The sequence below is a fragment of the Mus caroli genome, unplaced genomic scaffold (assembly GCF_978045245.1).
Source record: "Mus caroli unplaced genomic scaffold, Mus_caroli_1 scaffold_17, whole genome shotgun sequence".
Classification (NCBI taxonomy): domain Eukaryota; kingdom Metazoa; phylum Chordata; class Mammalia; order Rodentia; family Muridae; genus Mus; species Mus caroli.
Window position 1 is genome coordinate 1,203,145 of NW_028227272.1, and position 15,759 is coordinate 1,218,903.

At 49.2% G+C, this 15,759-nt stretch overlaps 1 protein-coding gene and 1 pseudogene across 1 annotated transcript in view; both read right to left on the bottom strand.

Annotated features, from left to right (window-relative positions):
* Positions 1-15,229, bottom strand: part of Coro7 (coronin 7) — a 54,731-nt gene extending 39,502 nt beyond the window's left edge. Inside the window, exons 1-6 of the mRNA XM_021185519.2 lie at positions 15,032-15,229; positions 12,434-12,530; positions 11,279-11,353; positions 5,610-5,680; positions 4,967-5,150; positions 4,041-4,117 (exon numbers count right to left, since the gene is read on the bottom strand). Coding sequence (XP_021041178.1) covers positions 4,041-4,117; positions 4,967-5,150; positions 5,610-5,680; positions 11,279-11,353; positions 12,434-12,530; positions 15,032-15,091 — 564 coding nt within the window. The 5' untranslated portion in view covers positions 15,092-15,229. The remainder of the gene's footprint in view (positions 1-4,040; positions 4,118-4,966; positions 5,151-5,609; positions 5,681-11,278; positions 11,354-12,433; positions 12,531-15,031) is intronic.
* Positions 2,077-3,138, bottom strand: LOC110311940 (small ribosomal subunit protein uS5 pseudogene; annotated as a pseudogene).
* Positions 15,230-15,759: the final 530 nt, after the last annotated feature.

The following is a 15,759-nucleotide window of genomic DNA, read 5'->3' on the forward strand; positions in this document are numbered from 1 at the left end:
TGACTCGCACCTATAATCCTGGTGGTCAGAAAGTGGAAGCAGATCACTTGGACTCTGGTACCAACTTGGATTATGTAAGTGAAGTTACAGGGCAGCTTGAGCTACAGACTAAGGCTTAAACTATAACCTGAGACCCTGCCTCAGAATATATTTTGAGGGTGCTAGAGAGATGGCTCAGCAGTTTAGAGCACTGGATATTATTCCAGAGGACTCAAGTTCAATTCCCAGCACACACATATCTGTTTACAACCATCTGTAACTCCAGTTCCAGGGATCCATGGGCACCAGGCACCTATAAGGTACACAGACACACATACAGACAAAACACATATACACATAAAAAACCAAAATATGCAAACAAAAACAGATTTTTTTTTTTTTTTTTTTTTTTTTGGTTTTTCGAGACAGGGTTTCTCTGTATAGTCCTGGCTGTCCTGGAACTCACATTGTAGACCAGGCTGGCCTCGAACTCAGAAATCCGCCTGCCTCTGCCTCCCGAATGCTGGGATTAAAGGCGTGCACCACCACGCCCAGCCTAACAAAACCAGATCTTAAAACATATCAATAAATGAATAAAAGGTCAAATATAAGGGAAGCCGAGTTAATGCTTGCTCTGTGCACAGCTGGCGTCTGTGCTTGAGATGGAACAGTGAACAGCCAGTTCCAGTAAGGACGAAGTTCACAGCAAAGGGCTGTGGTCTCCAGCCGGAGACTCACAAAAAAGCCTGGAAGAAACCTTAGTTGAAGCTCAAAAGACAAGTACGAGACAAGGTGGAAAATCCCATCAAGATGCTGAGACAGGCTTGCTGGTGCGTGGTGTGAGGGGAAGACACACAGTGAAGCAGATAGGGGAGATGGAGGAGCAGAGGGCAAAACTGAGCTGCAGGAGGCACATAGTGGCTAGACAGGGCTGGGTACCTAGGTCTGCTAGGGCAGTCAGGGAGGCCCAAGGTCTTCTGGAAAAGATTTCGCAACTGCACTTTGTTCTGCACCAAGCACAGTTTGGGGCTTGGGTCCTGAGCAGCATTGCCCCCAACAGTCAGGGCTCCTGGGGCCATGCGACATGGGATCAGCCACGAAGAGGAGGAGGAGGAGGACGAGGAGGAGAGGCAGAGTAAGGGTGAGCACAACAGTGACAGCAGAGGGCAGAGAAGAATGTTAGAGATTCAGAATGGGGGAAACAGCCACAAGGACGAACAGGATGGGAGATGGAAAGTTCCTAAACTGGAGAGAAAACACTTCTCACTCAGCAGGGCTACAACTGCTGAGGAGAGCTGCATGCATACATTCAAATGCTAACCCCACCACTGACCAGCTTTGTGACCTGTGCAAACAAGGTCCACTGAGCAATGACCAGGTCCCAGCAGCTTCCCTCAGAGGGAGGCAACAAACTCCACAGAGAACCACTAAGTCTAACAGTTTAAGGCTGGGTGCAAACCAGGTTCAGAGCAGGCTGGCCTTGCGCTCACAGCAGCCAAGCCTGCCATGTGTGATGGTTGTGCGCCCTCTAGTGGCTCTGTTTTCTTCTCTCAGTCATTAGGATTGGCCTGAGTGCTCAGAGAGGAGGCTGAGCTGCCCTGCTTTAGCAGTGGTAAGACAGGACTCAGATACCCCTGATGGAAAATGTCATGCCATTTTGGCAGCACAAGCAGCAACAGCAAAAAGCTGTTGGGCCAAAGCCTAGTCTACAACTGCTGGCAAAGAGGGGCTCTGACTCTGTCTCATGGGGTGAGCTTACCTACCACTCTGGGCATCTCCACCCAGCCTGTGGTCATAAGGGGCAGCCTCCTGCTATCAGTACTATATCAGTAAAGCTAATACTTCCTCCCAGGGTCTCAAGACACCTTTCCAGCAAAGGAAAGCAGAAGTGGCACATGATCAAGGTACCTTCTAGTCCTAGCATGTGCTAGGGGCCAGCCTGGAAGAGATGGTACATCCCCACAGGTAGCACACCTAGGTCTGGAAAAGAGGGGAAGGAGCACGGGTCACTTTATAAGCTCATAACTTTACTGTGCCTTCTGCCTGGGAAACAGCTATGAGCTCTGGGTACAGAGAGGAAATGTCTTCCTGTGGGGAACTAGCGTGAGTCTCCTGGGCTTGGCTTTCTCCATCTAACTTTTTTTGTTTAGCAGACTTAATTCTTTTATTTTTCTTGTACAAAATCCTTATGTAGTAGCCACAGCTGGAGCCTGGGTCCTCTGAACAGAGACTCTGGTGTGGGTTTTCACAAGATGATCAGTGAATTCCTGATAAGGAGACTTGGTGAACACAATCTCTTTCCAGAGGTCGGGGGTCAGGTAGCTGTAAGTCTTGGAGATGGCATCAAAGGTAGCCTTAGCAAAGTTGCCCAGGGTGGCAGTGCAGCCTCTGGCTGAAGTGTAGCAGTCATCTATGCCAGCCATCATCTGGAGCTTCTTGGGCACAGGAGCAGAGACAATGCCAGTGCCCCCTGGGGGCAGGGATGAGACGCACTAGCACAGAGCCACAGCGGCCTATCACCTTGCATGGAACAGTGTGGGGCTTGCAAATCTTATTCCCCCAGTAGCCTCTCCACACAGGGACGATGGAAAGCTTGGCCAAGATGATGGTCCCTCAGATGGCAGTGGCAACCTCCTTGGAGCACTTAACACCAAGACCAACGTGACCATTGTAGTCCCCAATAGAGATGAATGCCTTGAACCTGGTCCGCTGGCCAGCCCGAGTCTGCTTCTGCACTGGCATGGTTTTCAGAACCTTATCCTTTAGGGATGCACCCAGGAAGAAGTCAATGATCTCAGACTCCTTAATTAAGGGCAGGGAGAACAGGTAGATCTCCTCCAAGGACTTGATCTTCATGTCCTTAACCAGGCGGCCCAGCTTGGTGACGGGGATCCACTCCTTGTCTTCAGCTTTACCTCTACGAGCCCCGCGGCCTCGACCACGGCCACGGCCTCGGCCATGACCGAGGCCCCTAAGACCGCTGCCGAATCCTCCACAGAAGCCGCCGCTGTGGCCTCCTAATCCTGGGCCCCCGGGTCCTCCTGGCCCTCCCACTGCACCGGCGTAATCCGCCATTTGGTGTTTTCCTGAAGAGGAAGCTCTCCATCTAACTTTGCCTTGCAAGATACAGCAGGCTACCCACCCCTCAGGCCCTAACCTTCCTTCCTGTTCACTGCCACCGCAAGACCACCAGCTCTTACTCCTGAAGGCTCGGCAGTGTCTCCAAATGTTCCACAGACACACGCTCACTCTGCCATTCCTGCCCCGGGAATGAACTCTCCAGGGTTTTCATCCTCTGCCTCTGGCTGAGGCCATATCCCTATGACCAATCTGATCAGTTCAAAGCACTATGTCCCTTTCAGAGGTTAAGTTACAGGTCATATCTGCCCAGTTATCTGTACTGTCCTTGAAGCAAGTTGGATGTTACAGAAGGCTATTTGGATAAACTATTCGGGCAGCTGATATGGCTTTGCTCATAGGCAAAGTCAAACCAAACGGCACAGGCCAGCAGGAGGCAGCATGAACTTTCCTCAAGCCCCTCTAGTGGGGCCTCTGATGGAGCAGGGAGCTCAAAAATGCCAATCCCTAGGACCTAGGTGGTGGCGCCACGCCTTTAGTCCCAGCACTCGGGAAGCAGAGGCAGGCAGATTTCTAAGTTTAAGGCCAGCCTGGTCCACAAAGTGAGTTCCAGGACAGCCAGGACTACACAGAGAAACCCTGTCTCGAAAAAACAAAACAAAACAAAACAAAACAAAATGCCAATCCTGACTTGGCTCTTCAGCCCATATTGTTAAGCATACAAGGCTGATCACACCAGCCCCACATGACGTTTTAAGACTGCTTGCGGGCTGATGAGATGGCTCAGTGGGTAAGAGCACCCGACTGCTGTTCCGAAGGTCTAGAGTTCAAATCCCAGCAACCACATGATGGCTCACAACCATCCATAACGAGATCTGACTCCCTCCTCTGGAGTGTCTGAAGACAGCTACAGTGTACTTACATATAATAAATAAATAAATCTTTAAAAAAAAAAAAAAAAAGACTGCTTGCTGCCTGCTTACCTTACATGCTGTGCCCACAATGGCTCCATCCCGGCTCCAAGCAGCACTCTGCACCAGGTCCGTGTGGGCCTCCAACTCTGCAGGAAAACAGCCAAGGTTAAGCACCAGGGGGTGAGGGCAGCATCAGGGGAGTAGGTGAGGGGAGGCCTGCCTTGGGGCAACCCCAGTTGCAAAGTCAGCAGCAATGATGGTCTTTCAGCCTGCAGGGGGTGGGGACAGCAGCTTTATCCAGACATGCTACAGATGCATCTATAGGCTTCCTTCTTTAAGCCTGCCCTCACCAGGATATGCCTCTATTTGATAACCCTCCGAGGCTGCTGCATACCTTTAATCCCAGTACTCAGTGGGCAAAGGCCAGCCTGGTCTCCCACCCCCTCAGGAAAAAGCTTCCGAGATTCCCTGCTCCCCAGCGTGGCTCTCATTTCCCAGGTACATTTGCTGGCTCTAACACATCCCCAACCCCGGCACTGCCACCACCACTGCTTTCCAGCTCCCTCCTCCTTCTGTAGTTTGGGGGTTTGGAGTACAATAGATGCCTGCTGGAAGCGGACAGTGATATACTACTCATTATAAGGCTTTAGAATGTATACCCTATGCTAGTCATCTTTTGTAGGTGGTTGGGGATGGAACCCAGGACCTCAGAAATGCAAGGCAAGCAAGCACTCACCATTGAGTTGTACCCCATCCTTGATTTTTTTTTTTTTTTGGTTTTTCAAGACAGGGTTTCTCTGTGTAGCCCTGGCTGTCCTGGAACTCACTCTGTAGACCAGGCTGGCCTTGAACTCAGAAATCCGCCTGCCTCTGCCTCCCAAGTGCTGGGATTACTTTTTTTTTTAAACACTACCAAAAACACCAATAGAGAAGGGAGGGCTGTCTAGACAGGGGCTGCCAGAGAAGGGGAGCCCTTCCAGAGTGACCGACCGTACCTGTCAGGGGCTGCTGCTTGGCTACATCCCAGACCTTCACAGTCTTGCCAGCTGTGCTCACCAGAACACCGTCTACAGTGGGGTGGAACTGCAGTACCTCCACGGGCAGCTCCTCAGGACCCAGCACCACTCCAGGCACAGAGGGAAGCCCTTCTCCAGTGCCAGACAGACGCCAGAGCTTTATCTGAAAGAAAGATCGAGTTTACGATCCAGGTGCTGAGAGACACTACAATAGCCAGACCTGCCCAAAGCTATCCTGGTCCTAGCAGAAAGGTCCCATGCTGAAACAAGGCCTGTCCACAAGAGGACAAGGTGTCTCACCTGCCTTAGCTGCTGGAGTTAGGTAACCACATATCTTGCCATGGAGAGGGAGAGAGCCCAACTCAGGAAGCATAGGACGTGATCAGAGAACAGCAAGGATGGGCTGTGAGTCAGGGCATGGGTTCTGAACTCCCCTTTGGCCTCACACACCACCCTAGCCTGCTCCCCCCAGGGCAATCATCTACTGTAAGGGCAGATCACAGCAGCAGCTCTGAGAAGGCACTTGTGGCGAGCAAGGGCATAAACAGAAGCCAGGGCTGCTTGGAGACCCCAGGGTGTAAGGGGTGGGTCATAGGCAGCTCTTGGAACCAGCCCCACTCACCGTCCTATCAGCTGAACCGGAGGCCAGGAGGAAGTCATCAAAGGGTGAGAAGTCCAGGTCAGTGACCAGGTCTGTGTGGGAGAAGCAATCAGACGTGCTGAATATCCCTTTCAGACCCAATGCGCTCCCTACAGAGTTCCAGTACTGTCACTTTCTTTTTTGTTTTTTCCTAGTCAGGGTTTCTCTGTATAGCCCTGGCTGTCCTGGAACTCACTCTGTAGACCAGGCTGGCCTCGAACTCAGAAATCCACCTGCCTCTGCCTCCCAAGTGCTGGGATTAAAGGCGTGTGCCACCACTGCCCGGCATCACTTTCACCCACATTAATAAGCCACATTCTTTCTAGACACATCTAGGTCTCTTCCTACAACATATATCCTGGTGAGTCCTTTGGCTGCTCTTTCTGTAATTATATTAGAGTATAGCTCTACCATGTGTGTGGTCTGTGTTGCTTCTAGCAACAAACTGCACGTTACGTACCTTTGGAGGTTTTGCTGTTGTTGTTTGTTTTTTGAGATGGGGTTTCACTGTGTATCCCTGGCTGTCCTGGAACTTGTTCAGTAGACTAGGCTGGCTTCAAACTCAGAGAGATCCATCTGCCTCTGCCTCCTGGGTACTGAGATAAAAGTGTGCACCACTACTACCCAGCTTCTTTTCTTTTTTTTTTAAGTGTTGAGGATCAAACCCAGGGCATTGTGTGTGCTAAGCACACCCTCTACTACTTCCATGCAACTGCTACCCAGAGTTGAGTACTTGGGGCAGAAATCTTGGCAGACTAACATACAAACTCCCTTGAACTTTATAGAAAACGTTTGATGGCCCTACTCTGTGCCTTCATGCAGAATCACACAGTATAGTACAGAGTCTTTCTGACCAGTTTGTTTCTCTCTCTCTCTTTCTTTCTTTTTAAAAAATATTTATTTATTTATTCTATGTAAGTACACTGTAGCTGTCTTCAGACACTCCAGAGGATGGAGTCAGATCTCGTTATGGATGGTTGTGAGCCACCATGTGGTTCCTGGAATTTGAACTCAGGACCTTCAGAAGAGCAGTCAGTGCTCTTAACCAGTAAGCCATCTCTCCAGCCCTTTCTTTCTCTCTTTCCTTCTCTTTCTCTTTCTCTCTCTCCCTCCCTCTCTTTCTGTCTTTCTTTCTTTCAATTTTTATTAGATATTTTCTTCATTTACATTTCAAATGCTATCCCGAAAGTTCCCTATACCCCCCGCCCCTGCTCCCCTACCCCCCCACTCCCACTTCTTGGCCCTGGTGCTCCCCTGCACTGGGGCAGATAAAGTTTGCAAGACCAAGGGCCTCTCTTCCCAGTGATGGCCTGTTTCTTTCTTTCTTAATTCATTTTGTCTGGCACGTGGGTGTTTTGCCTACATGTATGTTTGTACACCACTTGCATGACTGATTGCCACAGAGGACAGAAGATGTTAGGTTCCCTGGAACTAGAGTTCCAGATGCTTGTGAGCAGTCATATGGGTATTGGGAACTGATCCTGGATCCTCTGCAAGAGCAGTCAGTGCTCTTAACTCTCTCCAGACTTTCTTTCTTATATTTTTGAGATCCATTGTGATGTGACATGTAAAAAACAAGTTTCTCTCTCTCTCTCCCTCTCTCTCTTTTTCTATTATTATTGTTATTATTATTATTATTATTACTATTTTGATGGGAGTGACTTTGAACTCCTGAGTCTTTTTCTCAAGTGCTAGGATTAAAAGTATGTGCCACCAATCTAGCTTGTTTTTTCATCTGATTTTAAACATTGTTGTGGTTAAGTATACATATTGGTGTTTTAATTATTTTATTGTAGTTAGTGTATGTGTATGTATGTGCAGGCATACATATGTCATGGCAGCATGTGAAGGTCAGAGGTCAACTCCATTGAGTAAATTCACTACTGTTCCTTGATGAGACCCAAGGACTAAACTCATACCGTCAAGCCTGCACACAGTGCCTCGGCCTGGTCAGCCATCTCCCCAGCCCAGCAGGAGTGTTAAAATAGCCCACATTGGGCCTGTGAGATGCCTTTGCAGGTAAAAGCATTTGCCATGCAAAGCCTGATGACTTAGCTTTGATCCCTAGAACTCCTAATGGAGGAGATCCAACTCCTGAGCTGTCATCTGTTCTTCCATACATGCTGTGTTCTCCATACATGCTGTGACATACGTGCACCTCAACATTGACTCTTGTATCTCTCCTTCACACACACACACACACACACACACCCCAACACCAATAACACAACAACAACAACACTAATAACCCATACCAGAATTTGGGAGGCAAAGGCAGATGGATCTCTGAGTTTGAGACCAGCCTGGTCTACAGAGAGAGAATTCCAGGACAGCCAGGGCTACAAACACATAGAAACCCTGTCCCCCAAGCCCCAAATAGTAGCTAGCTAGATACATAGATCACAGATGATAGATAGATGGCTAGGTAGATAGACAGACAGATAGACAGACAGACAGATAGAAAAATAACCCACATTTTGGGTTAAAAAAAACCCCTGAGGTTCAGAACTAGAATCAGGATCTAGATGTGCCTGATCTCATGTTTGCTTCTTGATGCTTTTTACTTATGAGGGAACCACTCCAAGTTGTTAATGTCTGGAGAGTAGTAACCCCGTCAATAGAGCACTCTAATCAGAAGCCAGAACAGTGTGTGGGGTCAGTTGGTAGCTCTGGTGCAGTGGTGACTTTAGAGTTTTTCTTTGCAGGATCCCTGCTGTCAGGCTGCCCTTTCATGTAACTAAGCTCTGGCTCCCCCGAGCCCTCCCTAAGTTGAGGTTGGTAGCATAGATCTTTTAAGTCCGTTAATTTTAGCTACTTGGGAGATTGGAACAGAAAGAATAAAAAAGTTCAAAGTCTGCGTGGGCAACCCAGTGAGAGGCTGTCTCAAAAATAAACAGTGATGAAAATATAAAAAAGGTTAAGGATATAACTCAGTGAGATACAGAGGGCAATGTCTGCCCTAGAGATACTAAGTGTTATCTGGCCCACATAGACACCAATACAGGGAGACCCTGGGCACACAAGACCTGGCCACTGCCCTGACTTTGGAAGCTACCTGCCCTCCAGCCTCTTTGGAAGCTACCTGCCCTCCAGCCTCTTTCTTTGGAAGCTACCTGCCCTCTAGCCTCTTTCTTTGGAAGCTACCTGCCCTCCAGCCTCTTTCTTTGGAAGCTACCTGCCCTCCAGCCTATTCATCTTGGGGCACACCTGCTTGGACCACCCAGCAGCCAGAGGAATGGAGTAATAGGGGCGTCTACAGTTCCAACCATACAAAAGACAGCAGGATACCACACTGGCAAGCACGGGTTCTGAAGCAAGACTGGCTGCAGCTAGCTGTCAGCCCACTCCTTTTCAGCTGTGTGCTTCTGAGTATGTTTCTTACCCTTTGGGTTTTGGTACCCTCATTTTTCTAGTCGGGATGATACTGCAGCACTAACTGCTGGGTTGTCATGGGGATTCAGGGAGGCCTGTGTGTGCAAGGACTTGGTAAAGGTACACTCCCGTGACTCAGGTTAATTCCTTTTTAGATGCCAGCTGCCTGCTCTACGGCCTTATCATGCTGGCTAGAAATCCAGATGAGTCACTGGAAGCGTCCCTCTCCACATCCATCTCACTTTCCTTGCTTCCTCTGACACTAGGGCAGCAGTGCCATCTCTTGCTGTGGTGATGCTAGTTTGTTGCCCCAGCCACAGCCCCATCTTTAACCCGCTACCCTCCATGTTTCCTCTCCACTGCATTCCTCCAGCCCTGATATCCCCTTAGCATTGGTTCATCCTGCACCACCATATTCTCCCCAGTTAAACGAGAGAGAGAGAGAGAGAGAGAGAGAGAGAGAGAGAGAGAGAGAGAGAGATCAGCTGCTTAAGCCAAAATGACATTTGTGGGGTGAATCCCAGCAGCCTTCCACAATTGGAGGTACGGCCGGATATGTTACCTTAAGAGGAACTGGGTTGGGTGGTTGTGGTCCAACCGTTTCCTGCCTGCTTTCCTGCCAACCTCAGATGGTTATGCCCATGAAAATCATGTGCAGTTCTTTGTTTTAGAAGTAAAGAATAAAATGACTGCTGCCTAGGACTCTGTGATGATGCTTCCTACTAAACATAAGGGATCCTGATAAACAGAAATGCTCTGAAACAGGACGCTGGAGCCCACAACCCTGTAACTGTAAAAAACAGGCAGCCAACAGCCGTCTGTACCTCAGTTCCAGAAGAGCCAACACCAGTTTCTGACCTCTGAGGGCACTGCATGAATGTGGGACAAACATGCAGGCAAAACAACCATACACATAAACAAACAAACAAAAACAATGATCAATGATCCACTTATAACAAAGTCTATATATGGTATCCAAATGACATCACAACACTCTTTTTCAAAGTTTGCATCAGTGGGCTAGAGAGATGGTTCAGCAGTTAAGAGCACAGGTTGCTCTCTCAGAGGACCCAGATTCAGTCCCAGTCCACATGGCACTCACAGCCATCTGTAACACCAACCCCAGCCTTCTTCTGGCCTCCTTGGCACTGGCATGCATGTTATACACAGACATACACGCAGGTAAAACATTCATACATAAAGAAATTGATACAAAATTTAGATTGGGCTAGGCATATTGGTGCACACCTTTAGTTCCAGCACTTGGGAGCTCTGGAGAGGCAGGGGGATTTCTGAGTTCAAAGCTAGCCTGGTCTACAAAGCAAGTTCCAAGACAGCCAGGGCTACCCAGAAAAACCCTATCTTGGGACTGGTGAGATGGCTCAGTGGGTAAGAGCACCCGACTGCTCTTCCGAAGGTTCAGAGTTCAAATCCCAGCAACCACATGGTGGCTCACAACCATCCGTAACGAGATCTGGCGCCCTCTTCTGGAGTGTCTGAAGACAGCTACAGTGTACTTACATATAATAAATAAATAAATCTTAAAAAAAAAATAAGAAAAAAGAAAAACCCTATCTTGTAAAACAAGAAACAAGCACATTTAGATAGAAAACATTCAGCATACTCTACATAAAGCTTGGCTTTTGTTGTTAACAACCTAATCATCATCATCAGACAATGAGCAGAACCCTACTTTCAGATCTCCTTCAACCCACCCTACCTAAGGAGTAAGAATTTATCCTCTTCCTTTACCCCAGGTCTTCAATAAGAGATCTAGCTCATAGAAACTACAGCTACGGAGACTAAGCCAACTAGGCCAATGCCTAGAGTATAATAAATGTTCCCCAAAGTGGGCATTCTGCCACACAGGCTGCTGAGGACCCCCGAAGCAGCTGGAGCAGACAAAAGTCCTTTGTAAGGGTTCATCTCCACCCTGCAGCTCAGCATAGCCACTCCCTGGAGTAGCTTTTAGCAGCATGGCTGGGAAGGGGGCTTAGAAATGAGAGGTGCCCTGCTAGACTCCAGAGAACATGTACGGCTGAGAGCCATAAGGGTGTGTGTCTGGTCCTCAGGAAGGAAATCCAGGGGCCCAGGACTTCCTTCTGCCACCCTGATGGGCTGGAACATCTACCTTCCTTTCTGCAGGCTAGAGTCCCAAACCAGATGCAGCTTCTGACCCCAAGGACTTTGCAGAACATACAGTGAGGACAAGAAGCCATAGGCGACAGGACCAAGAATGAATCCCTGGTCACAGGTTTCCTGACTCAGGCATCACTCACCTGAATGACAGCCAAGGTAGGTCACATGCCTCTTGTTTTCCTCATGGCCTTCCAGAGATATGACACCCAATACACCTGTTAAACAAACACAGAGGTTCTCACTTTGAGCTTAATGGTGGCCATTTATCTCCCTTCAAAGGACTCCAGACCCCAAGCCATGTGACCTCCTGAAAGCCTCTCCCAGTTGTCCCTTTTTTTCCTGACACTGAAGTGATCTAGGGTCTTCCCCAGCTTGAACCATCTGCACTTAATGTATAGAACACTAGAAAAGGAGGTGCTCTTTTTCTCACACAGACCATGGACGAGGTCAGCTTTGGGCTATCAGCTGGCACTCCCACCATCCTCACCAGAGAAGGAAGCCAGCACCTCAAGGCAGCAGGGTTGAGGGACCAAGAGAAAAACTGGGAACAGGTGAGGTGGTTTACACCTATAGTCACAGTCACAGGGCTAGAGAAATCCTGCAAGTTGGAGGCCATCTTGGGCTATAAAGTGAGATGCTATCGGAAAGCAATAGGATGGGGGTGGGGTTAGAGAGTGCAAGTGGAGAGAACTTGAGCAGCTTTGGATCCAACTCCGCCTAGAGGCCCTGGTAAGGAAAGAGGCATTTATCCTGTGCTAGCTTGGTCTATCGATGTTGTCACAAGCAGCCAAGGGAATTCAACTAACACAAAAACTCATTTTGGTTTTTTGTTTTTTTTAAGTTTTTGTTTTTTGGGTTTTTTTTTTTCTTTTTTTCTGTTTTTTGTTTTCTTTGAGATGGAGTCTGAGTAGCTCAGGCTGGCTTGCATCTCACAATCTTCCAGATTCAGCCTCCTGGAGTGCAGAAATAGCAACACAACGCTGCACAAGGATTTTTCAAATCTTCATTGTGATCAATCCCAGCCCAATGTCCAAATACAAGGAGGGGGATTGTCTGTAGGGATGGCTGAAAAGAGAAACACCATTTTCTTTCCTCCCTGGCTAGAACCACCACCATAGTTTACATATAAGCAAGATCTGACTGCTATATGTTGACCAGTGTATAGGGGTCTAAGGCCTGCCCCTCCCCACAGCCCAGGCCATTCCAACTCCCCACTATGAATGGAGTTTGCCCTCTCCCTAACCCTATCTATGATGATAATGTCTGAACCTTTTCTTCTATGTCTACCTCCCTACCTGGGCGGTCAGAGTTGAAAGCGATCAAGCTGCAGCTTGATTTGATGTGGTTCCCGCATGTGGGGGTGGTTACAGCACGAATATCACTGATCCAGGCCTGCAAATGAGGAATAACATGGTTAGTGTCAGGTCTCTCCTCATGCCTAGACACGGCCATAATCCAGGAAACTGTGTGTGTGTGTCTGGTGTCATCCACGGGAATCACCCACTTTGTTTTTTGAGACAGGGTCTTTCCCTGAATCTAGAACTCACAAATTCTGCTAGGCTGGCTGGTTAGTGAGCTCCAGCCATCCTCCTGTCTGTGCGGGTGTGTGATGATTGTAAGCACACATCATCACTTAGGTTCTGGACATCAAAGTTATGTCTTCATGCATGCATAGCAAACATGTTACTAATAAAGTTGTTTCTTCAGCCCTTAAAGCTGCACCATTAGAGCAGTATTTTTTGGGATAGATATTTGGATTTTTGGGGGGGGTCTGTCCCACTCAGTCCCTTAAAAAAATAGCAAATGTTCTTGAAATAATCTAAGTAGCTCAGAGGGTGATTCTATTTAACAAATCAGTTCCCTAATAAGATGAGGAGGCGGCTGTCAGAGGAAGTGCCTGTGTCTCTGGGGGGAATATGTCAGTTCAAAGAGTGGGAAGGAGCCAGGCAGTGGTGGCGCACGCCTTTAGTCTCAGCATTTGGGAGGCAGAGGCAGGTGGATTTCTGAGTTTGAGGCCAGTCTGGTCTACAGAGTGAGTTCCAGGAGAGCCAGGGCTACACAGAGAAACCCTGCCTCAAAAACAAAAACAAAAAAAAAAAAACAACAAAAAAACAAAAAAAGAGTATGAAGGTGGCAAAGAAGTGACAATCTAACAGAAGATGGGTGTGGCTTCTGTGGCTACTCTCTGCTGAAGCCAGGGCCCACAGACCCCTTGTGAACGTCACACTCAGTAGAGAGAAGATAAAGATCTGGCTTCCTCAGAGCTTGCTCCTCTCTGGATGAGTGAAGGCAGTAATGGTGACACCCCACATGTGGGAAAGAAGAGCGCTCGCCCTGCAACTGAGATCAAGGACCCCATTCCCTCTGTTGGTGTCAAAGCACGGATCTGCAATCCTTCTTGCCTCAGTAACAAGCACTCCCGAGGCCCTGGTTCTGTGGGCCTGTCTGTTAACTTACTAGAAGGAGGTCCATACAGGGAGAAGCCACAGAGCCCTAAAGGCCTCTCCAGATCCGTCCACTAATCATTACTGCACTCTTAGTAATAGTCTGCATCCAAATCTCAGCACTGTATACTTCCTCTCAAGCTTTCAATGGCTCCATACTATACTCATAACAAAACTCAACTTCTTCCTCTGAAGGGCTGCCCTGTAACTCATCTGTCACCAGGCTTTGCCTGGCTAATGGCCTCTGTCCACCCTGGGTTCACTTTCTTTTTCTTTTTTGGTTTTTCAAGACAGGGATTCTCTGTGTAGCCCTGGCTGCCCTGGAACTCACTTTGTAGACCAGGCTGGCCTTGAACTCAGAAATCCACCTGCCTCTGCCTCCCAAGTGCTAGGATTAAAGGCCTACGCCACCACTGCCCGGCCACTTTCTTTTTCTTTACTGGCTTTTTTTCTTGTCACTCTTCTAGCCTCTGTTGAAGCCCACCCACCTGGGCACTGTCCTCCACAATACTATTAAGTTCAACTCTACTTCATACTTTACATCACAGCCCACCACATACCCCCCGAGTGTTCTGGTTCTTCAGTGGATTTAGATTGTGCTTGCTGGCTGTTAAGTTCCACAGAGAAGGGGAAATGTCACAATGTTCACTGTTTTAGAGAGGCTGAGCAGCACACAATAGGTACAAAAAGGCTGACTGTCCAGAGAATGAAAATGGAGCACGGTTGTCCTACCTTGCTTTGGGACACTAGAGGTCCAAATAACACAGGGGGAGAAAGGCCAGTGCCTCATCGAGTGGAGTGTCCTTCTTGACACTCCATCTGGGATCCACCTGCTCTAGGCTTCTCCGGGCCCCAACAACCGCTAGTATCATCACCCCAGTAAAGGAAGAGCTTGCACCAGTAGAGAAGGAAGAGTGGCAGAAACCCGAGGGAGGAAGCCTGCCTGGCCCCAGGGGCTCCCTCTCCAGATGATACCTTCCCTCTCACTGAGACCACAAGAAAGAGATGCATCTCTCCCCAGCCCGGCCCGGAGCAGGGGTGATCCTAAACTGCTGGAAGGGGGAGACCGGCGTCGACAGTTTCCCAGCCAGGCTCCCAGCAAGGCCGACCGGAAACAGAGGCCTGTTCGCGTCTGGGAGTGCTGCGAGGCCTCCTGGGGTAACGGGGGTGGGTGAGGCGGGGGGGGGGGGGGCGAACCGGCCAGGCGGACCTCCGGGATCACCCAACTACTAGGGCGCGTCATCAGAGCTCCGGACTCTGTCCTCTGAGCAGTGAAGGGGTGGCCTGGACTCTAGGGTTCATCTAAAGGGAGAAGTTCCGGGTGGACAGATGGGGCGAGGTGGGGTGAGGGTCTTCACAACCCAGAGTGTGCACTGCACAGGCAGGCACTGGGAATGGCAGTCATCCGGGACCAGAAGCCAGGGAGTGGGGTCCACTGGCCGGGCTCACCTCTCGGCGGGATGGCCGGGCCTCCATATGCCGAAACTTGGACACCTTGAAGCGATTCATGGCAGCTGGGACAGAGCGAGCTCAGGCTGGAGAACGAGGGTCGTCAGGTCTTAGGTGAATGAAGAGAAGCCGCCCTGGACTCTCGCAGCCTGCCGCCTCAGCAGCTTGTCGCCTGATGCCACGCCCTTATTGATGACAACCAATCGGAAGCTCCTGCGGCCTGCCTAGGCACGCCCCCACGTCGCCCTTCTTCAGCGCGAGGGCCTTCAGCCCCGCCTTCTTCAGATGCCAGGACGACCTGAGAAGTCACGCCCTGATGCCTGGGGACTACAACACTGGTCGGAGGTCATGTGAGCCGCAGCTGTCCTACTGAAGGAACCACACTTCAATTGCTGCAAGATTAGACTTGCAATACTGGTCCCTGAGGTTTTACAATGACCTGAGAAATAGCAGGACAGAATTAACTAGACTAAAACTGAGAATAATCCCCGCGACCCATAAAGGATAAGGACCACTGAGACTCAATTCTCTCTCTCTCTCCCTCACCCCCCTTCTCTCTCCTTCCCTCCCTTTCTACCCTTTTGTTTTGAGTTTTATTTTTATTTTTATTTATTTTTGGTTTTTTGAGACGGGGTTTCTCTGTGTAGTCCTGGCTGTCCTGGAATACACTCTGTAGACCAGGCTGGCCTCAAACTCAGAAATCCCCCTGCCTCTCCCTCCCAAGTGCT